Source organism: Monodelphis domestica, chromosome 7, assembly GCF_027887165.1.
Source record: "Monodelphis domestica isolate mMonDom1 chromosome 7, mMonDom1.pri, whole genome shotgun sequence".
Lineage (NCBI taxonomy): Eukaryota > Metazoa > Chordata > Mammalia > Didelphimorphia > Didelphidae > Monodelphis > Monodelphis domestica.
In genome coordinates this window covers 92,016,381-92,040,711 of record NC_077233.1, presented here as the reverse complement: position 1 = coordinate 92,040,711, position 24,331 = coordinate 92,016,381, and the positions used below count along the sequence as shown (strand labels likewise).

General features: G+C 39.0%; 1 protein-coding gene across 4 annotated transcripts in view; it reads right to left on the bottom strand.

Moving 5' to 3' along the window:
* USP4 (ubiquitin specific peptidase 4) overlaps window positions 1–14,507 on the bottom strand; it is a 77,857-nt gene extending 63,350 nt beyond the window's left edge. Inside the window, exons 1-5 of one of the 4 annotated variants that reach the window (XM_001367910.4) lie at window positions 13,696–14,507; window positions 9,906–10,033; window positions 3,703–3,833; window positions 1,953–2,079; window positions 424–569 (exon numbers count right to left, since the gene is read on the bottom strand). In XM_001367910.4, coding sequence (XP_001367947.1) covers window positions 424–569; window positions 1,953–2,079; window positions 3,703–3,833; window positions 9,906–10,033; window positions 13,696–13,796 — 633 coding nt within the window. In that variant the 5' untranslated portion in view covers window positions 13,797–14,507. Of the gene's footprint in view, window positions 1–423; window positions 570–1,952; window positions 2,080–3,702; window positions 3,834–9,905; window positions 10,034–12,782; window positions 13,631–13,695 lie in introns of those variants that run through there. The other 3 variants (XM_001367946.3, XM_007499846.3, XM_056805067.1) reach the window with 3 other exon arrangements.
* Between the last annotated feature and the right edge of the window lie 9,824 nt (window positions 14,508–24,331).

Below are 24,331 nucleotides of genomic sequence, written 5' to 3'. Positions count from 1 at the left end.
TCTATACAAAGAGAATTCAAGGCGGCCAAGATCTAGCCAACTTCTGCAAAGGACAAGTTCTTGACATTCTACAATATACTTATTTACACAAACCAGAAAGAATAATTTGAAATCAATTATCAAGCATTTACGTATGGAAACTGAAGATTCAAAAAAGGGGCAAAAAGGAGCCCCAGACCACAAGGAGTTTACATTTTAGTGGGGAAGACAACTTGTAAATCATTAGATACCTACAAGATCTATGACATAGAATAGATAGAATGTAACTTTGGAGAAGGTTATAAAAGCTGGGGGAGCTAGAAAGGCCTCCAAGCAGACAATGGCATTTAAATTGAGTTTTCCAAAGATGTTAGAGATTCTAAGAGGTGGAAGCTAAAAGAGGTTCCTGGCACAAGGGACAACCCCAAGTTCAGAGCCACATACCTGCCCCTGGTATAAACCAGCATCTTGCACAGTGTTGTCTGGCTTGCTGAGCTGCTCATATGTATTACTCATATATTTGTTCCATAACCTGGTTTCCCTCTCATCAGGAATGTTAAATAGTTTCCGCATTTCCTTCTCAATGGTTGCTAATTAAAGATAAACACAGAGTTAAGCTGTTTTTCTATAGTCAAGTCTCTAATTTAATAGCAAGAACAAGATCCTAGGAATTGAATGAGGCTGAAAATTCAAGTCCCACAATGACACTAAAATAGACAGGATCACTTCTAGCTAACATTTTCAGATCTTCCCATAGTATTTTGCAGCTGAAATTCCTCCTGCCTAAATTCAGGCCCATTCGTGAGTTCTGAAAAAAAATATTACCCATGTGATTCCTCTAACATAGCTTTCTTGGCTCTTGGTACAAAAAGCAGCAGTTAGTTGGCACTACAAATCTGACTAAAGCTTCCAACAGCTTCTTTTGCTCGACTGCCTTTACACTGAGATCTTTCAAATATGTTGGGAGTTGTAGTCTTACTTGAAGGGAGCTACATTCAAGTAACAGGCAAACTTTAGTGGATGGCAAGAGGAAATCAGCAAAACAGATGTTATTAAAGACAACCCAATGTGAAATGTTTTATATGCTGTCAAAAGTGATACATGTGTTGACTAGTTTTGCTGAACTGTCCCCCCCCCCTTTTTTAAATCTTTATTACAAGGGAAAAGGGAGCAGGAAGGGAGAAAGAAAGTGGGCATAATGAATAGGCTAAAAATTTTTTAAATAAAAATGTTTAAAATGCATAGGAATATACACACATGTATATATATGTTTATAAAACCAAAAAGGTAAGCAGGGTAGCAGGTTGCAATATGGAAGAGAAAGCAAGTGGCACATTTTGCTATGCTATACTCTTAGCCCAGAATGGGTGAATCTTTTAGAGATTGTGTGCCCAAACTACACCTTCAAGCTGCCTGTGAGCCCCCTGCATTACCCTAGAGAGCAAAGGGAGGAAATGCTTGCATTGGTCTGCTAAGCAAAGGGGCGGGCCATGTGAAAAATGTCCTTGGGCACTGTGGAGAGTGGGAACACAGCAATCCCTTCTGGGCACCAGGGCATGTGGGCCAACACAACCCTAGCCCTTCCAGATGATTCAATACTGTACACACACTATCATATAGCCAACTAAACCCTTTTCCCTAATTTTCCATCCCAGAACTGGTGCCTGTCTCTCGTATAAGCCCAAATGAACTGTCACTAATTCTGAAGATCTGGGACAGAGAAGGTATGGCCAGCGCTCAGTACACCCCAAGGATAAAATGTGGGTGTTTTTCAGCTTCAGCACTGATGTCCAACCCCAACAGGAAGCAGCAGTCTTAGTTCTGCAGCCATGTGGTGGGAAAGCCACCAAATATACTTGAATACATAAAGAAAAAAATTGTAAAGGAGGAGAAACTTCATTCCCACTCACTCCCAATGACACTAGGTCTGAACAAAACTATCATATGCCAAGCCCATCTTAGTAAATGCTCACCTATGGTATCGGCTTTGCTGAAATGGCAACTCAGCATATTGGTGGGGTCACTGTTTTCACAGAGCTTCAGTTCCAGCAAATAAACCTCTACTTTGCAGTGTTTGACAAACAGGCCATGTTCCACAACCTATAGACAAGAGGCATGGTGAAGGTGAAGGAGAGAAGAGTATGCCGTACCAAAGAGAAGCTATACATACAGAAACTAAAGAGTAAGTCAGTGGATTCACCCTGAATCATTAGCATCAGCTTCCCTGTGTGGCTAGGCAACCAGATCTACAGATTTAAAAGAAAGAAATGCCCAAATCACCAAGTCTATCCCACAGGTTAGGTTCTACGAAGAATTGGAAAAAGATGCCCTGCCCCCTCGGAGGCAGGAGAGACAACAGTCACACTACTATCTTCTAAAAGAGAAAGTAAATATGTCAGAAGCTCATAGGGCTACACTGTGAGGTCAGGTTAGTTTCTGAATGGAAGGATCCTTCTTTACTATCAGACAAAGCTAGCTGCCCTGAACTTTACCCACAGTCTACTTTAAAATCAGTCAACATTATGAGTACTCTGCAAATTACTAACATGATAAAGAGGGAGCTATCACACAACAAAGGTTCAAAAATGAGTTCCTTTCTTTACAAAAGAAATGATTACAGAAATAATGGATCAGCAAATGTACCTATAAAGTTAAGTCCTTGAGTCAGATACCAAACAAAGGATATACTCTGGTTATAAGTCTGAAAATATTTACAAAATGTTCAAGATAACCACTGCCTCTAATCATAGTTTACAGAGTGTAAGAAATTAAGAAAAAAATACTGCTTACTCTTTTTCTTTCCTACAATACACTTAAAATTCCAGATTTCTAGCTGTAGAAAAAACTAACTCTCACTCCTAGTGGTGACTAAGAAAACTAGTCTAACAGCCACTCTTCTTTCCTATACTGTTAGAAAGAAGAAGATATAAAAAGTATACGGTGCCTAAGAGACTTGCACAATTTACAAAAACGCCATGTGGCATAGGAGAGTGACAGAAATTCTCCTATATTGGAATAAAGCAAAATTTAACAATGCAGGAACCATCAAAATGTATGGAACACAGTGACAGACTTAACATTAGCAGAAGTCATGGCACTCAAACCTACCTATTTAGGGGCCAGGCCTTCCTAAGGATCAGGTTTACTGATAAATGTGCCTACTAGACCATAGGAATCTGCTCTTTCCCCAGGGGCTTGAACTTTCCCTGGCTGTAAAAGCTTGGTTTTAGAGACATTCATGGGTATTGTCCAAAGTCTAGTTGCTGAAAAATATAACTATTTGATTTTAAGAGAAATGAGGTACTAAATTTTGAAATATTTACTTCAAATGAACCTTTCTCTATTATAGATCTCCTACATCTAGATTACAAGTATACTCAAATGAATGCTATACTCACCATAAACTAAACAGCAATTATACTGTTCTGATGCCAGTGACTCTAACAATAACAATAATGTTACTTTTGCTATTGCCCACTTCTATGACTTCCCCCCCACCCAAAAAAACCTGAGTTTGGAAATCATTTCCACAAGTGCTTTTGGTAAGATGTGATAAATCAAAGTTCAAAAGCACTTTCTTTGACCGAAATTCAGTCTACTTAGCTCAACCTGAATCCAGCACAAGCAAGCAGCTTTTGTCCTCCAAGCAAACCCTGTGATGAACAAAAATACCACACTGTCCAGGGAGGCAGACAAACAAGCATAAAAATACAAAGCACTCACTTTTCTGACTATGGGCTGTTGCCCTTCTACACAGCCATACCAATTCACTAATTTATTCCAGGCTTCAGTAGGAACCAATACATAGTCTAGTTCATCAATTAAATGCTCCTTTAAGGTTTGACTTTCAGGATCTGAAAAGAAAAAACAAAACAAAAAAATGATGAAATGTGCAGCTCTTCTTAAAAGAAGGAATAGCTATTTCAACTGGTTTCTGGATTCGCTGATGAACCTGGGACTTCATCCACTCGTTTCACATTCTATGTGATTCTTGTTCATTTCCTTCTTTAAAACAATTTTTTTTATTATGAACTTGACAAACATCCATGTCTTTCCATAAAACTACCAAAAACAACCATTAAGATCTAAGGAGGTTCTCACACTAATCTTCTAAGAGACACATGAAGGATAACTGCATTGCGGGGCCAAGGAAAGCTTGCGCAAAAACTCCACAATTAAGTAATACTCACACTAAAAACTAAGCAAAAGGAAACAGCTAAGTAGCTCAGTAGATTGAGAGCCAGGCTTAGAGATGGAAGATCCTGGGTTCGAATGTGACAACAGACATTTCTAAGCTGTGTGACCCTGAGCAAAACACTTAACCCCTATTGCCTAGCTCTTACTGCTCTTTTTCCTTAGAATCAATATGTAGTATTGAGTCTAAGAGGGAAGGGAAGGGTTTTAAATAAATAAAAGAACAAAGTAAGAAAGGTACCACAAACCACCAAACCAACTGTGAGAGTCACTGTATGAAGGGTTCAGTATTTGTGAAGTTTTATTTCACTGCACAATTATAGAAATGTCCTACACTGATAAGATCAAATCAGCAAGGGAAGATAAAAAAGCAATGGATAACCAGAGATGTCAATACCACCTGGAACATATAGCATTGTATATGAGTAGTCATTAAAGTTATACTCTTTCCCTCTTGGTGTCTACTCATATGGTCACTTGCTAAATCCTGAGTATCTTACCCTTCTTTGGGCCTCAGTTACTCTTACTTTTTCCTATAAGATGGGGAGAAGAGAGAATGACTTATATTACTGTCAGCTCAACAATATTAAAGAGTATGTAAGGTCCTTTGCTAAGCACTGATGATGTAAAAATGAAATACAACAGTGACTGCCACAACACAGAGGGTGATGAAAGCAAGGTTGAAATCCAAAATGCTCTGAATGAAACTGAAGAAAAGAGATCAATAACAACTGGGAGCATTAAGGAAAGCATCTTAGAGGAGGAGGTAGCACCTGAAATGGGTCTTGAAGGAACAGGCAGAAGTAAAGAGACCTTCTACTCCACCAGAACTAAACTGAATAATCTAGTTCAGCTGGACCTTACAATGACAGAAGAGGGATAGCATGTGATAAAAGCTGGAACTAAACTGGGACTATATTGTGGAGGAGCTTGAAAGATAGACTAAGAAGTTTATCTCCCAACAACACATAGAGCATTTCTTCTATTAATAAGTAAGGAATAGATTTTTACCCTAAATATTCATCAATTGCAATTAGGGAGGAGAGTCTCATTTTATTCTCTACTCTCTAGCTGTCTCCTCACAGGAGAACCAACACATATTTGGAAATTATATTGTGATTTTAGCAGTGGTGATCATGCTCTAGGAACCTGCTTTGAAAATTCCAATTTGATTTCTCTCTCAAGTGCAGTATCATAATGCTAGTGGGTTAATGAATACAGTTTTAAGATGAAATGAAAAATATAAGACTATCCCTTTAAGGGTTTGACCATTTCATCTCTCAAACTTCCATTTTGGGGTCCCTCTCTGCTCTCCTTACTAGAAACTGCATTTCCTGGGTCACTATTTCCAAAAAGCCCCAACTATGCTTTGCTTCATTCTCTCTTCTCAGGCTACCTCATATCCTCTCCTCTCCAACTACTTTAAAAGTACCCTTCTTCCCTCATTCTCATCTCAGCTCTGAGACTAGGAACCATAACCAACTTTTATCATGTTTCCTGGATAGAATGTCTCAATCTATTCCACAGTGGTCCCACTAACTACCCCTATAGCTTTCTGATTCAAAGTGCCCCTCCCTGGACACCTCTTCCTCATTACAATTTAAGTTCCTTAAGAAAGGGATCTGACAAAATTGGGCCACTAATACACTGTCGGTGTTGTGAACTGATCAAACCATTCTGGAGGACTCTAAAACTACAAACACCCTTTGATCCAGTAATACCACTACTAGGTCTGTATCCCAAAGAGATAAAAAACAGGGAAAGGACCTACTTGTAAAATATTTGTAGCTGCTCTTTTTTGTGGTAGCAAAGAACTAGAAATTGAGGGGATGTCCATCAATTGAGGAGTGGATGAACACTGAATGGTGATGGTCTACTATTGTGCTATAAGAAATGATGAACAGGATGATTTCAGAAAGAGTTGGAAAGATCCTACATGAACTGATGCAGGATGGAATAAGCAGAACCAGAAGAACATTGTACATGGTAACGCAATATTGTGGAATGATCAACTCTGATAGACTTAGCTACTCTCAGCAATACAATGATCCAGAACAATTCTGAAGGACTTCACAAGAAAGATTGCTATCCACCTCCAGAGAAGAACTGTAGATTAAAACATACAGTTTTTCACTTCAGTTTACTTGGGTTTTTATTTGGGGGTTTTGGTTCTATATTACTATTTTCTTACAAAACGGACAATATGAGAATATGTTTTGTATGATAATATATGTATAATTCAGGCCTAGGAAGGAAAGGAAGGGAGACAGTTTGGATCATGTAACTTCAGAAAACTTATGTGGAAAATTGTTATTATTTATAATTGATAAAATTAAGTTTTACCCCCCAAAAGAAGAAAATTTCAAATTTAAAAAAAGACTGCCGTATCATCTTATGGTTCTTAGCACAGGGTAAACATTTAATATATTATTTTCTATTCATTTATTCAAACATTATGAACAATGAAAATGCTGGGATCTAGACAACTACACTTGATGTCAAACTCCCAAGTAAGAATAAGGCAAACTGTTTTTATTAACACCTTAGTATTATGATATTGCAATTAAAAGAGAAATCAAGTTGGGATTCTCAAAGCAATTTCCTAGGGCATGCCCAACCACTGCTAAAATCATACCATAATTTCAAAATACAAATTTCCATTCCACAAGCTTAAGACAGATCTAAATGGGAAGAATGTTAGATAAAGCACTAGCTTTACCACAAGAATTCAATTTAATAGGGACCAGCTAGGTAGCTCAGTGAATAGAGAGCCATACCTGGAGACAGGAGGTTCTGGGTTCAAATCTGTCCTCAGACACTTCATAGCTATATGACTCTGGACAAGTCACTTAACTCCCACTACCTAGCCTTTTCCATTCTTCTGTCTTAGAACCAATACTTAGTATAAATTCTAAGACAGAAGGTAAGAGTTAAAAAAAAAAGAGACTAGGAGAGGGAATGGAGAAAAAAATGATTAAATGATAAAAAATTATTGCTACCACCAGGTTATGCAAATGTGTATGTGAACATGCATGTATACACAGATATATCCATAATGAATGATGTCTTCCTCAAAGATTCCTAATTTTGCCATTTCAAAACCACTCATATAGTGATCCCTGGTACTGAGCAAACAGTTTTGATCATCAAGGTGCCTAATGGTATAAAGACCTAGTAGGAGATATCTTACTTATCATAAAAAGTATTCCATTCCTATATACCAATCCCAAAGAATCATAACACATATATCAAATTCAATATTCTTTCAACTTTCCTAAGCAAATACCACCAAATGTTCAAAGCAGAGGCTGAACACCCATGTTAAAGACAATGCAGAAAATATTCCTGCTTCCAACACAAGGTAGGACTAGATAAATTGTAAGTTCCTTCCACTCTATAAGGCTACATAGTATATATTTAAAAAAACCCTGTAGCTAAAATGTCTTTTAAAAATAGTAAGGAGCTATCTTAGAAAGAATAAGACTTTGAGAAGAAAAATCCCATATATAGCAAAATATTCTTAGGAGTCCTTTTTGTGGAAAAAAGGGGGGGGGGCTCTCCACTGACTGAAGAATGATTAGACAAACTAAGGCATATAAATGCATTAAAGTATTCCTATATCATAACAAACAACTAATATGATGAACTGAGATGAGCATAGGAAACCCTGTATGAAATAACTAGGAGAACAATATTTATGACCAAAATAATGTAAAGGAAAAAAGTGAAAAGTAGCTAAACTCTATATTAGTCTCAGAAGAAATGTTGAAAAATACCTCTTTCCCTGTCTCATTAGAAAAGTGTGATCTAAGCTCCCAAAATGTTGGTGGAAGTGTCAGATACAGTTATGGTATTGCTTGGTTTGAATTCATTGCTTTTTCTAGATTACAACAAAAGAAAAATGAGAAAAGAGTATGTGATGTAAAAACAAAAGACAAAAAAAATTTTATACTAAAATAGTTTTTCAAATATTCAGTATAGACAAGAAGATAGTGTCATTAGGGAATAACAAAAATTATCAAATGGAATAGCACTGCCATGTAAGAAATAAAAGATGTTTTTGGAAAAACAAGACTTGTATGAACTGATTGCAGGGTGAAATAAATAGAACCAAGAGAAAAATTTACACAGCTAACAGCTATGAAGAGAAATGATTTTGAAAGATTTAATAACTATAATCAATGGAAGGAACACTGAAGAAGAATATTACCCACCTCTTGACAGAGGTAATGGACTCAGGGTATAGAATAAGACATACTTTTTAAGACATACATTTTAAAACAAGGTCAATTCAGGAATTTGTTTTCTTTGACTATGCATATTTATTTCAAAGGTTCTGTCTTTCTTTTTTTCTGATGGCAAGACAAGAAGAGAAGAAAGGTTAGATAAGAGGGAGGCCAGGGGTATCCATAGGGATGACCAAAAAAAGAGGGAAAAATAAAATAAAGAAGATCATTGAAGCATTTATTTTAAAAAAGCACAGAAAGAGGCTAGAAATATAGGCATATAAAGCAGATCTGAAAGTTATATGCTAAATTATACACTTACAAGAAAAAGCAAAGTATACATAAGAGTATTCAAGTTTCGTATACAATCTTTTTCTGTTCCACTCTGTATATGGAAATGCTTATTTTAGTTGGTGTTTTGTCAAGTTCAGAATAAAAACTTTTTTTTTCCTTAAAGAAGGAAAAAGGGTAAGCACAATGGAACAGTTCTGAACTTCTTGGGGCCTCTTGATCAGTGGTTTATCATTATTACTCATAAATTACTACTCAATAAAACAGAAATGGAATTAATTGTGTCATTGAAAAAGGCCTAGTTGAAGCCATCTCCTAAAAAGAGTGGTTTTGGAACTGCCAAGCATCGCCTCCACAAACCTGTTCCCATTAGTTCTGCCAAGAGGCTTGCCCTGATAATAGCTCTTATATAACACTTAAGGGTTTTCAAAATACTTTCTTCAGAATAACTCTTGAGACTTTATTATTATTTGGCAGATAATGAAATTAAGGCTCAGAAAAGTTAAATGACTTCCTAGTTGGTGTCAGAGCTGAGATTTAAACTCAAGTCTCCTGTCCCCAAATCTAGCTCTTTCAAATATACCAGAATGCCTCTTGACATGTATATTTTCTTTCTTCCATGTGCAAATAGACCTCAATTAGAGACTTAATCTTCAACTAATTTATTCAGATGGGAGATGGGAGTCATAGGAATCTTTGAATGGGGTAGCACAAGTGAATTCAGCTCTGACCAGTCCATTGAAGCTCATTAGCCTGGCTTTGATGTGGGTCTTTTGTCCCCACAGTATTTTTATTGCCCACATGCCAAATCTCATCTAAAAGTCAGAGAGAAAAGGAAAGCTGCTACTTGATCCTACCATTTGTTCACTTAGGAAGCAGTTCACTTAGAAAACTCTAATTCCCCAAGGACAGGCTTTCAGTTTTAGTCTATTTTTCTGACTTTTTCCTATTTCTCCCAAGTTCCTGAAATATTGACTCTAGAATAAGAATACAGAAAGGAAAAAGGATATATTTTTCAAAGCTGTCAATCCCACTCAAGGAAAAGTAGCTCTTAACATTTTGCCAAAATTCCCTCTATGTGCATGACCTCAAGCATCAATTTCCAATCTCTAATGTGAGTCTTATTTCCATATACATATATCTCACAATGTAAATGCTACTGGTAGAGAATACCCCTCTGGCTTGGTCACTCCAAGAAGCAATTCAACATCCTACCTGAAAAAAGTCCGGAGTTATCTATTGGGCCAGGAAACAAGTTGTTTTCACCCACATTGTACATATCCCAGCTATCAAAGCCCACATATTTCTTCCACTGCTTGAACCATCGGCTGTCAATCAGATACCTAGAAAATAAGACAAAATTTGACTAATGTAGAAAAGTTCAACAAGCATAAGCTTCTCCAATATATATGTATACACTCTATAAATATGCATTCAGTCACTTCCCCACACTATCCCAAAAAGAAAAAAGTTGGGAGCTTGAAAAGAGCAAAATAGATCCAATTGGAAGTATAAAATACAGTATTTACTCAAGGTAACACTCTGCCCTGACCTAAAATTGTTTTGCTGACATGACTAGTAATAGGTTTCTATTTTTCAGCATGTCTAACTATACTGCAATATTTCTGATAGTTCTTCAAGTTCATTCAAATAGAAGCCTACCCATACACTGTATTTAAGTAAGGCTTTCAGCATTTATAGAAATGTGCCAATTGTGCTCCCTTGCTCTTGCCAAGATATATAATTATCATTTTATATTCAATTTGCTATTTTTCATAGTAAGAGAAAATTTAGCAAATCTCGTCGGGCATGTGTGTTTTAAGTACTTCCAATAAATATTACAACTAAATGTGGAGGGAGAAATTCTGTAGAGCTGCAAAACACAAGTTTCTAAGGTATATCCCTCAGGATCTGCTGAAAGCTAATGAGTTCAGGGAAGACAGAAACCACAGAACTACTTACATCCATCTAGACCAGTGAAAACTTCTCTTCTTTGCTCAAAGATCCCAATACATTACTATAATCCATTTTCACTAACATGGTCAACCAACTAATAGTACCTACTATGTACACAGCAATATACTAGATCCTCACACACAACTCTCCAGGCAGATTCAATGGTAAAGTTTAGAATAGAATCCCAAACTTCCAACTCTCTTACTTGAAATATATTCATATACCCCAGAAAGTAACAAAGAATTTGAATGGTTAAATGCCCTCAAATGCATTATTCTGTAACCGATTTCTGCTATCATACTGTTGAAATTTTTCCCCAATATTTTTGGAAATGTTACTGTTTGGTTAAAGTATAAGTTCCATGAAGAAAGGGTCTATCTTCTATCTAAATTTTGTTATGTCCCTTCCAGTGAATATACCAACGCTCTGGCATGGAGTTAAAGATGAATAAATGTAACTAATAAATATACTGAAAGGAATTAAAATGAAATATCTGCTCTATGAATGTTTTGCTAACATTCTGCTTTTTCACATTCATTTCTGTTGAATGAAAACCTACATTTAAAAAGTTTTTCTGCATTTAAAAAGCTTTTGTGTCAAAAAAATTTGTGTATAGTGTGATTCAGAGCATGTCATATTCTCCTAAGTCTTTATCAAAATATTACTCAGAGAGGCAGCTAGGTGGCTCAACAGATAGAGAGCCAGGTCTGGAGATGGGAGGCCCTGAGTTCAAATTTGACCTCAGATATTTCCTGACTGTGTGACCCAAGGCAAGTCACTTAGCTCCAACTGCCTAGCCCTTACTGTTCTTCTGCCTTGGAACCAATATTTAGTATAAATTTTAAGACAGCAGATAAGGATTTTAGAAAAAAATTATTCAGAGTCTAGGTTTTTGGTAATATAATAAATTTCCAGGGTAGCTCAGTGTATTGAAAGTCAGGCCTATAGATGGGAGGTCCTGGGTTCAAATATGGCCTCAGACACATCTTATCTATGTGACCCTGGGCAAGTAATTTAACTTCCTTTACCTAGATCTTACTGCCCAATACATAGCATTGATTCTAAGTCAGAAGGTAAGAGATTAAAGATAATATATATAAAAATATATATAATTTTCTCTTCTCAAGGAATTTAAGACATGCTTAATTTGCTTTTTTTTTTTTAATAAAACCTTTACCTTCTGTCTTAGAATCAATTCTGTGTATTGGTTCCAAGATAAAAGAGTGGTATGGGTTAGGAAATGGGAGTTAAGTGACTTGCCTAGGGTCACACAGGAAGTATCTGAGGCCAGATTTGAACCTAGGACCTCCTGTCTCTAGGCCTAGCTCTCAAACCACTGAGCCACCCAGCTGCCCCCTCTTAATTCACTTTCTAACTCTCCCAAGTTCTTTTTTGTCTTTAGAATTTGTTCCAAATTGCCATCACACAAACAACTTCTAAATGTACTTTTCCTTGGAGCTGTTTGGTTTGGCCCTGCTCTTCTAAACCTACAGCACCTTCTCTAATTTAAACGTCATTTTAAAATAGTGTCATTCAACTCAACAAACTCACTGACTACTAGATATAAAGTGAGAGGTGGTATGGCCAAGGTTTGAGATAGTGGATAGAGTGCCAAAGAGTTGAAAGAGAAGAGGTATCCAGCCACCAACATTTATTCCCAGCATGAACCTGAGCAAAATCATCCTAAATTCTGAATGCTCCAGGCAACTCTCTAAATTACAAAGGAGTTATCATACTTCTGTATAGGTGAGGAAATATCCATAAAACACTTTAAATCACAGATCCAGCCCAACCCCTCCCACTTTTTCAAGGCATTCCCACTTTCAAAATTTTGACACTTCCAATCTTTTATTCTACTGACAAAATTTCAGCATATTTAGCTTTTCAGTAATCCAATCTCACTGCTTCTTAAAACATCTGGCATTTATATAGTGATTTAAAGTTTGCAAAGTATTGTACATATTACCATCATCCATCCATTATAATACAATCAGAACCATAAGGATTAATGGCTCCATTTCTTCCTCCAAATAACTAAATACTAATACAAGCCTTGGTCACTTTATATCTAGAATCTTAATCAATTCCTCTAAAACACTTTCCTCTCCAATTCCAAAATGAAGCTGCCAAAATTACCTTTGGCTCTCTCAATTCTCTCCAAATACACTTCGAACAGTTCTCACATTTCTTCTATTAAAGCAAGTTATTTGTCTTGGCCTTTCAAGTCGACAACCAATCAAGTGGCAGATACATCATCTTTCATCTTTCTCCACACCCTTCTTTCAAAAAAGTTTCTTAATTTCTTGCTCTCATTATTCTACTCCCAGGAGCACCTGTCTATGCTTACTCAGAACCTAGTTCCTCATACACTCCCTACATACTTCATCTCAAAAGTACTTTCCTCTGGGGTGCTCATGCCAGTGAGATAAGAGGCACAGCATATTACCCAGCTGGAGGGAGCCTGAGGAAGGGGAAAAAAGGGGAAATAAAGAAGACGGAGATCTAGAACATGACTACAAGTGAAAATATCATGGAGCATGTCGAACAGGGAAGTCAATAAGCATTTACTAAATGTCTATGTGTCAGGCCCTATGTTAAAGGAGGGTCAGGTGATAGGATTCTGGGAAAAGGGTTGAGAATAAGTTTTCCAGCAGTCACAAGAGCCCCACTGGATATAGAGAGGAGAAGGAAAAGCCAATGGGGCCTATGTTGGGCTGGAGAAAAGAGGAATGATGAGTAGGTGGATTAATTCAGAAGATTCCGGGGCTAGGCCCGGGCCGGGGTGAAACATAGAAGGACACTGGGATAGGCTGGTGAAAAGGAACTACAAGAACGATCTTGGACACAAGGATCAGCAGCGGCTAAGAGGAAAGTTGACCAGTAAAGGGGAAAGGAAAGCCACAGGCCGGGCTTCAGCCCTAGGTCTGGGGAAGCTGCGGAGTAGGGCCTGGTCCGGAGATAGAGGAAGGACCACGGGTGAGGCCGCCAGGTGCCCAGTGCCGGTGCCAGGCCAAACGACGGTCTCCGTAGCCAGGGTTCGCGCTCTCACCACTGTGCCCCTCGCTGAAGCGCCGTCCTCATCAGGGCCCCGAGCTCAGATTTCTGGGTCTCCGCGTCCGGCCGCTGCCCGCAGCCTCCGCCTTCCGCCATCTCCTTCCCAGCTCCGGCCCAGCCGGCCCGGACATCCGCCTGGCGCACAGCGCGCTACGCGCCGCGCCCCACGCGCTGTACGCACTCACGCATGCACGGAGCGCTCCGTCCGGCGCCGTCCGCGTGCACCGCCCCCCGCTCCCCGCCCTTCGCGTCAACCCAACTCGCCACGCCCAGTCCGCGTGCCCAGGCCCCGGGTGCGCGCCTCTAGGGAGGGGCCGGGGGGGTGGGGAAGGAGGAAGAGAACGAGACCGCGCAGGCTAGGCTGCCGGGCGGAAGGGCGGCGACCCCGGGTGGGGAGCTGGGCGCCAAGTCTTAGGCTCTGAGCCACGCCCTGCCCTTCCCCCACAGCCCGCTCCTCCGCTCCCCCTTCTCTCATACACACACCACTTCCTGGTCTCCAACCGACATTTCCTTTCTCCCTTCCCCCTAAACCTGGTACTCAGGCCCGCTTGCTTGGGTTTCCTCCCTTCCCAGAGCGACATAGGGGGAGTTCCGTAAGTCCTTGGAACCTCAGTTTCCTCATTTGTAAAATACGAAGGTTGGTTCTAGATTGCTCCCGGAGTCCCTCTATGACCTTGGGTGACTGGGGGAGAGAAGAAAGAAAGGAGCAAACACCCGCCGGGGTGCCCACCACCTCCGAGACTTCCTAGCGGAACCTCCTTCTTTCCCGACCAGAGCTGGGGGATACGTCCTCGCCTTGTTCCAGCTAGGGGGGCGGGGGGAGTTAAAGCGTCATTGGCGTTTACCTGGGCACGCACAAACCCGCCACTTTTGCCCTTGGACCGGCAGGACCTACTCTGCCCTGTAGCAAGGAAAGCAGTAGAAGGAGCCTTTTCCTATGCTAGGGGAGAAAAAGAAGAGTTAGAAAACTTCGTTAGGGTCGAAATGAAACAGGTGGACCAGGGACCACCTTCCTTGGAGATGAGCAAAGGGATGGCAGACTGGAAAACTGAATCTATAAGCTCAGCTAGATATGCTTGAAAGACTGTCCCCTGACTCTCAAAGTCTGAGGGTGAATGAACTGGGTGATATATGTGTATTCATTTACCATTGTTTGAGCACCTGCCATAACACTAAGTGCTGGTGAAGTTTTTGGTTTTTTTTAAAGTGAAGTTCTGGTCTCAACCTAAAATGTAGCAGAAATAAGACCTCCCCCAAAAAGATAAACACCACCACCCAAACCCAAAACTGGTACAAAAGTCAGGAAGTGCCACAAGAGAAATGAAAGCAAAAAAGTAGAAATTAATTCCTGCTGTGGAGCTCAGAGAAGGCTTTCTCTATTAGAGAAGGAAGCCTCATGGATGGGTCTTGAAGGAGAGCTAGGATTTCAGCAGGTGAAGATGGGCATCACCTAGAACTTAGAAGAATTCTCAAGTGTCCTAAGAGGTTATCTAAAATCGACCTTCACATTTTACAGATAGGGAAACAGGTTCAAAGCAGTTTTAAAAAGGAGTGGTTGGGAGCAGCTGGGTGGCTCAGTGGATGGAGAGCCAGCCCTAAAAATGGAAGATCCTGGGTTCAAATGTGATCTCAGATACTTCTTAGCTGTGTGACCCTGGGCAAGTCACCTAACCCTCATTGCCTAACCCTTATTCTTCTGTCTTAGAATTTTAATATACAGTATTGATTCTAGAACAGAAGGTAACGGTTTCTAAAAAGAAGAGATTGCATAGAGCTTGAAGAGAACTTGAAAATCATCTAGGTCAGGGTTTACAAAGAGAGGAGTCCAAGAGGTCAAAACAATTTTCATAATAATACTAAGAGGTTTTGAGTTCTAATACAGAAAATATCAAAAGATAGAACCTACACTTTTTTTAAAAATAGGGCTTTAATATCCTCAATTTTTAATAGCATAAATGGATCCTAAGACCAAAAAGTCTGAAATCTAGTGAGCTAGGATAGCCAGGTGGCACAATAGATAGAAAGCCTGGGGACAGAAAGTTTTTTTAAAAAGAAAGAAAATAAAGAAAATAAAAACTCTGAACTAGTAGCTCAACCCTCTCAAGTCATCCATCCATTAGAAAAAAGATGAAGAAGGATTAAACACCCTAAATGGGTGATAAACAAAGTAGTACTTAAACCCAGTTTCTCTACTGTGGGTTAGTCCATCAAACAGAGCCCAAGTTACTACCAGTCCAGGCAGCTATTCAATTATTTAACAACTGCTTCCTTGTGAAAAAAGCTCTCCATAAAAAATGGGTTGCATTATTGTTGATATTAACCTAACAATGAAAGAATTGGCCTTCCTACAGGAGATCTGAATCTCAGTTCAGGGAGTATTTGAGATAAAGGATGTCTCAATTTTTCTATTCTTTTAACAACAATTTCTTCCTAAATCAGTTTCTCCTCCATCCCATTTACAGTGGCAAGTACAGATTCTTAAGAAGGACACATTCCTGGGACTGCCCCTGAAAATGAGGACAAAACCTAATTAAATTCACATTTCTGAAAGTCTATATTAATTATCTCTTTAAGATACTTCCAAGTAGTTACAAAGAATAATGTGCCAGCTGTGTCTCATTCTTTTAAAAGTAACTAGGGGCAGTGCAGTGAATAGAGCACCAGATCTGAAGTCTGGAGGACCTGAATTCAAATATGACCTCAAACCCTTCCTAGCTGTGTGACTCAAGACAAGTCACTTATTCCCATTTGTCTATCTCTTGCCTCTGTTCCATCTTAGAATTGATATACTAAAGAAGGTAAGGGATTTAAATATGCAATGTGCCAGAGGTTTATATACCACAATGTAATCAAAATTTTATAAGATAGAAAAAATTGCATAGAAACTGCTTAACAAATAAGCCCAGATCTCAAATGGTGAGCTTGATGATGGCCTGATAACAATAATAATTTAGGTTTATGAAGTGCTTTAAGGTATACAAGCACTTTTCTCACATTAACACTGTGAAATCGAGAGTATAAGTAATGATATCCCCATATTATGTCCCTTTTTCTCAAGGACTTTGATCCCTTTCTAATTGAGACTGAGATAAACATGAAGAGACTTAAGTTCAACAAATCTGACCACCACAAGGCTTGTGCATTCAATCAGTCACAGACATGGAGCAAATTGATACTCTAAGAAACTAAGATTGCTTCAATGCATATATAATACCATATCAACACTGGAGTACCAAATTCTTAGGGGGATCCTCACCTGGGGTCCACAGAAAGATTTTAGGGGTGCATTAATTTGGATGGGAAAGAAAATTACCTCATGCATTTTCTTCAATCTTATCAAAAACATGACTGAGAAGGAGTAGATTGGCTTCAACCAGGTGGTCAAAGGAGTCAATTCCTCAGAAAAGGTTAAAGAACCCCTGAACTCTATATATACTTGTGAGAGAGTGTGTCACCAACTTTGGGGGAATTATTTTGTACCAGTTCTACTATTGTAGTAAATCTCTATTTCTATATTTTAAAAAACACTTACCTACCCTCTTAGAATCAATATTATGTGTATTGATTCTAAGGAAGAAGAGTGGTAAGGGCTGGGCAATGGGAGATAAGTGATTTGCATAGGATCACCCAGCTAGGAAGTGTCTGAGGTCAAATTTGAACCCAGATCCTCCCGTTTCTAGGCCTGGCTTTTAATCCACTGATACACCCAGCTAAGTCAAATTTATAGCAATACAAATCATTCCCCAAGTGATAAGTGGCCAAATGAATAGGCAGTTTTCAGTTGAAGAAATCAAAGTTATAATCACATGAATTGCTCTTGATTAGAGAAATGCAAATTAAGACAACTCTTGAGGTACCACCTCACACTTATCAGATTGCCTAATCTGAAGCAAAAGGAAAAAAATAAATGCTAGAGAAAATGTGGGAGAATTGGGATACTAATATACTGTTGGTGGGATTAAGGACTGATCCATCCATTCTGGAGAGTAATTTGGAACTATGCCCAAAGACTATAAAACTGTGCATTCCCTTTGATTTAGGGAGATTTTTAAAAAGGGAAAAGAATCTGTTATAACAAAAATATTGATAAGGGTTTTTTTTATGGTAGCAAATAAATGGAAACTGAGGGGATGTCTATCAATTGGAGAATGGCTGAAGCAGGTATATGATTGTAATAGAATACTTCTGTGCTATAAGAAAAAATGAAAATGATTTAAGAAAAAACCTGGCAAGACCTACAAGAACTGATGCAAGGTGAAGTGAGCAGAACCAGGAGAACATTGTACACAGTAACAGCAATATTATATGAGGTGCATTTGTGAGTGAATAACAGCTTTTCTTAGCAATACATTGATCCAAGATGATCCTCAAGGACTCATGATGAAAATACTGATGGAGCCTCAAGGCAGACCAAGACATACTATATTTCACATACTATTACATATGTAAAATTTATATCAGATTATTTGCTGTCTCAAGGAGGGAGAAGGGAAAGGAGGGAGAAGAAGAATTTGGCTCAAACTTTTTTTAAAAAGTTAAATTGGTGGGCAGCTGGGTAGCTCAGTGGATTGAGAGCCAGGCCTAGAGATGGGAGGTCCTAGGTTCAAATCTGGCCTCAGACACTTCCCAGCTGTGTGACCCTGGGCAAGTCACTTGACCCCCATTGCCTAGCCCTTACCACTCTTCTGCCTTGGAACCAATACACAGTATAGATTCCAAGATGGAAAGTAAGAGTTTAAAAAAAAAAAAGATTAAATTGTTTTTTCATGTATTTGAGGGAAAAGATTTCAATAAAGATAAGTCTAATTAGCTGATATCAACTGATAATCAAGGGAGGAAAAACTTGGGCTGGGGAAGGGCTCATGGACTATAACATGAGAAAGAATGTGTAGGAGTAACTACCCTTTTGGGAGCTATTTGTCAGCAGGAGCTGCTTAGAAAGTAGCTCTGCAGAACCTACCATCACCCAAGCTCTCAACCTAGATGTCATCCTTAATGCCTCAATATCACTCCCTATATGCAATCCATTGCCAAGGCACATCAATCTTACCTTTGTAATAGCTCTCAAATCTACCCCTTTCTATCACCTATAAGCCCAGGTTTTGCATCAAAGCACTGCAATAGCCTGTTAATTGGTATGCCTACCCACAAGTCCTCTATTCAACTGTCATCCTCTGTCAATGTGATTGTCCTTCAGCCCAAGATTATGTCACTCCCCTAGCTCCCTATCACCTCCAAGATCAAATATGACAAAACCCTTGTGTTCAAATTCTTTCATAACTTGCCTTCGACCTTTCAAGTCTGCTTTCATATTAGATCCCTTGGGGTAATCCCTAATCCAGTGGCAATGGCATTTTTTCCTGAATGTCCTCTAAACTTCGAAAGACTCTCTTTCCTCCTCATCTCCATCTTCTGACTTCTCTGACTTCCTTCCAGTCCCAGTTAAACATCCCGTCTTGTACAGGAAGCTTTTTATCAGGCCCCTTAATTCTATTGTCTTACCTCTATTGATTGACTCCAATTTATCCTATTTATGTTGGATAGTACCTAATTATTTGTATATTATCTCTCCCACTAGAGTGTGAGCTCCTTGAAGGCAAGGACTATCTTTTACCTTTTGTTTTTGTATACATCCCCTGACACAGCAGACTCAATGTTTATTGACTAACAACATCAATACAGGGGAAATTTTTCTCATAATTAGAGTCCCAGAGATGGAATAGGTTAGGGACTGAGTCAACGTTGGTCAAGGGATTACTGCTCAGGTGGAGTTTAGACTAAGTGGCTTCTAAGGTCCCTTCTGACCCTAAAATTATGGAATTCGATGTGAAAGGGAAACCCATAGGGGTTGAACTATTGACCTCTGATGTCCATCATCATTTCATAAAGTATTATATGAACAACAAATTATGTAGGCAGGATAAAAAGATGATAAATGAATTTAATTGAGCAGAGGTGGAATTAAGATCATTATAGAAAGGCAAGTCTACTTTCTTTTTTTTGTTTCAGGAACCTTGTGCCCTAAGGCTGTTCTGTTCCCTTTCTGTTCCCTTTCACTCTCTATTTATAATCCTTATCTCTGTGGCAATTCTTCACCCTCTAGAATAAATAGAATTATGCTTAGGGAGGGCAGTCAGGGTGCCAGTAGGGGAGGGGAGAAGAGTTATTTAGTTTTCTTGACCAGTTCTAGTAAAAATATATTTGTTAGCAATTCAGAACGGTACAGGGGAAAGAGCATTGACTCTATACTCACAGGATTTGAATTCAAATCCCACTTCTCATGCTTATTCCCTTGTAGAATTGGCCAATTCTACAAGAGGGGGGATTTGTAGAATCATCTCCTCTACCTGAGCAGCTTTCCCTCTGGAAATGTGATTCCAAATGTTTTGTATATTTATTTCATCTGTTAGCTACCTATTTTTTTGAAGTGCCTGTTGAATAATAACATATTTTACTGGGGTAGGGGGGGAATAAAATGAAGAGGTTAGAATGAGGAAATAGTCTCTAGTTTTAGATCTAGAATCCTAGAAGCCAAAGTGTCAATTTGTATATGGTGTTAAAATGGGAAAATATACATAGTTTTTAGTATGTTCCTGCCCTCAATGAGCTAACAATCTAATTCAGTCAAATAAACACAGAAAAGCATTATTCAAGGATCATTTTCTGAGTATCCCAGCTGTTAGCCTTCCCTATCTATTTTTTTTTCAGACCCATACCTTCTGTCTTTGAAATCAATATAGTGTGTTGGTTCCAAGACAGGAGGGTTAGACAATTGGGGTTAAGTGACTTTCCCAGGATTTCTGAGGCTAGATTTGAACCTAAAACTTCCTGTTTCTTGGCCTGGCTCTCAATCCACTGAGCCACCTAGCTGCCCCATCTATTTGTATTTATTTTATATATCCTGTATTTACATATCTATATCCTTTACGTAAAATATAATTTCTTTTAGGGCAGGGTCTGCCTCACTTTTTTTAAAATATGAAAACAATTTTGACAATTATTTTCTGACATTTTAGAATTCATATTTTCTCCCTCCTCTTCCCTATCACCACCCCGAAGGCGGATAATTGTCTGGTATAAGTTGTGTCAGGCTTTCAAACAATACATATTGCTAATGCCATGACACATCAGACATACAATACCTACCACACTACCTGGCACATAAGGTCTTAATGAATGCTAACTGATTTGCTTGTAAATACCAAAAAGTATTAACAGTTGATTTCTGTCAGTATGACAGAATGAACTGTCCTGACTAAGGAACGTAGGGACTAACTAAGGAAATTTAGACAATCCTAGGATGCCAATTCATCTTCCAAATCCTGTGGAGATTGAAGCAAAAGGAAGTTATTGACAAAAGCTATCCCCCCCCCCCCAAAAAAAAAAAGAGAAAAGGATTTCTTTAATGCCACAACGAGCAGCTTTCCAAGCATTGTTGCTCAGGATTCTTCAGTTCCCTTAGCAGGCCTTCTTTCCACTTCCAAAAAACAGCTGGAATTTCTGATTCTTCTGGAAATGAGGGCAAAGTCCCAGCTTATATTTGTCTGAAGAGGTACTAAATAACAAATGAATGAAACATTTATTAAGCACTTCCTATTGGCAATCCACCATGCTCAGAGACAGGGGTTGAACAACTCCAATTTTGATTAGATCCTCTGCTTCTAAATCTAGGGATTTTTCCACACCAGGCTGATTCTTTAGATAAATTTTTTTGGAAAACCCTTAATATCACTTCTAAGAGAGAAGAGCCACAAGAGCTAGGCAGCTGGGATTAAATGATTTTCCCAGGGTCACACAGCTAAGAAGTTTCTGAGGTCACATTTGAACCCAGGTCCTCCAGACTCCAGGCCTGGCTCTTGATCCCCTGAGCCACCTAGCTGCCCCTAAGATAAACTCTTATAAAATATCATCTCTAATGCATTTTCTCATAGTTTTATCCCTTTTTTCTGTGACTGTGGGAGGAAGGATTCCTATATCAATCAGAAAGCACTTATTAAGCATTCTCATGTGCTTGGCACTGTGCTATCAGTCAATGAAGATACAGATGCAAAGAATGAAATACTACTTATGTTTAACAAACATCCTCATACTTACATTTGGGGGACAGGAAGAGACAAGGAGCGCAGCTCCCAGCATAGACAGAGTAAGGGAATAAATACAAACAAATACAAGTTGTTAAAATATAAGGGATTTTGGGAGGGAGTCAGCTAGCAGGGGGAGGTGGGGACCTAGCAAGGCTTGATGGAGAAGAAGAAAGTGTTGGAACTTAAGTCTTGAAGGAAAAGAGTGACATGGAACCAAGGGGAGATCTTATTGCAAGCCTGTGGGACTGTCTGTACAAAGGCATGTAAATGGAAGGTGTAAAGGATAATGTTTTGTGTTTTGACTTAAATCTAAATGATTGGTCTCCAGGGAAAATTCCCAAATAATAAAATACCCAAGTCGGCTGGAAATTATGGAGATTTTAATTAATATAGAGAGAAGGAATTAAGGAAAAAGAGAGAGAGACAGAGAGACAGAGAGAGAGAATTAATTTAAACTGCTCTGGCTCAGGCTGCCAAAGTGGCCTCCCTGAGCCTAAGGGTAAGGGAGTCAGTCTTATCACTCACCACGAGACCATCTCCAAGCTGGGTTCCAGTCCTCTACTGAACTCAATCTCCTGAACTGAGTTCAGAATCGAATTCCACTCCAAACTGAATTTTAGCCTCCTTTTAAAGAGAATTTTCTCTTATGACACCTCCCCTAAATTTTTATGTCTACCAATCACAGAAGATGCTTTTTCCAGGACTGCCCATTCTGTAGTTCTCACCACTCTTTAGTTCTCACCTTCTCTGGTTAGATTATATCTTTTGAGTACTTCACACTTCTTTGTTAAGCTTGCCTTTTGTGAGTTACTTGACCTTTTTGTGATTAATTTAACCTTTATAGGTACTTAACACCTTTTTGTATTAGATCTAAAAATAGACTTAGCTTAAGGTTCTAGCTTTACTATAAGGTATGAATTAAGTACTTTCATTGTTCAATCAGGAGTTTACAACTTTCTCTTCCCCTAAAGTATGTCTAAGTATGGGTGGAGTAATGTAAAGTTCCCAATACATTCCTGATTCTTGTTAGACTAAGTATCTCCATTGTTACAATAAGGAAATAGCTAAATCAAATTTTCTAAAGTACAGTCTGAGTAGTTTTTAAGATTCACAGAGATGGAATGCTATGAATGGAAAAAAAGGCCAGTTTGGCTTTCACCACAGATTGTGGGAAGTGAACTAATGTACAATGAGTCTGGAGCAAGGTTGGAAAATGTTTTAAAAACAAAGCACAGAGGGGCTCAGCAGAAAGAGCCAGGCCCAGTGACAGGAGGTCTTGAATTCAAATCTGAACTCAGACACTTTCCAGGCTGCTATGTGACCCTGGGCAAGTCACTTAACCCCCATTGCCTAGACTTTATTGCACTTCTATGTTAGAATTGTTACTAAGATGGAATGGTTTTGTAAAAACTAACAAATCCCAAACACAGAAGCTTATATTCAAGCTTAAAGGAAATAGGGAGCTGGAGGGGTTTAATACGTAGAGAAGGAGCATAGTCGGATCTGTGCTTTAGGAAAAGAACATTGTGGTGGGGTATAGAATGAATCAGAGAGGAGAAACACCTGCGGCAGAGGCCCAGTTGGGAGGACTTTGGGTTCCAATAGCTGCAAGGTGATGAGAGTTTGAACTAGGGTGGCCATTGTGTGAGTAGAGAGAGGGAATCAGATGCAACAGGTGTTGTGGAAGGAAGAACAAACAATATTTATTAACTGACTAGATGGGGCTGGGTGAGAAAGAACCATGAACTGAGGGTAGTGGTGAGGTCAGAAACTGGGGAACCTGGAATAATAATTGTGCTTTTTAATGGAAAGAGGGAAGTTTGAAATAGGGGTGGATTTGGTGAGGAGGGGAAAGGTAAGGACTCACATTTTGGACATATTGACTTTGAGATCTCTGGAACATCTTTTTCAGATGTCCAATAGGCAGTTGGGGATAAAAGACTGAAACATTGTACAAAGAGAAATTGAGAGTATTCTGCATAGCAGAGATCTGGGAGTCATCATCAGCACAGAGATCATAATTAAAGCCATGGGAGCTAATGTGGTCACAGAGAGAAAGGGTAAAAGGAGAAGAGGGGAGGGACCAGGACAGAGCCCTCCATTATGCTCACAGGGAACCTGGGATGCAAGAGCTGTCAGCAAAGGTGACTGAGAAGCAATAGTTGGACAGGAAGGCAAAGAACCAAAGGATGGAGTAAAGAGACCTGAGAGACAAACACCACAAGGAAAAAGTGGACAACAGTGTCAAAGGCAGCAGATAGGCTGAGAAGGATGAGGACCTAGAAAAGATGATCAAATTCAGCTATTGAGCTGATTAGTAACTTTGGAGATAACTTTTGCAGCATTTTTAGTTGAATGAAAAGTTGATCAAAAACAACATTACAAAGGATTAGGGAGTAAGGGAAGTGGCCATATGGACAATTTTTTCAAGGAGTTTGTCTAAGAAAGGGAAGAGATATATAGGACAATAGCTTGAGGGAATAGTACTGTCTAGTGAAGTTTGTTAAGGATAGAAGAGACTTGGGCATGTTTGAAAGCACTAGGGAA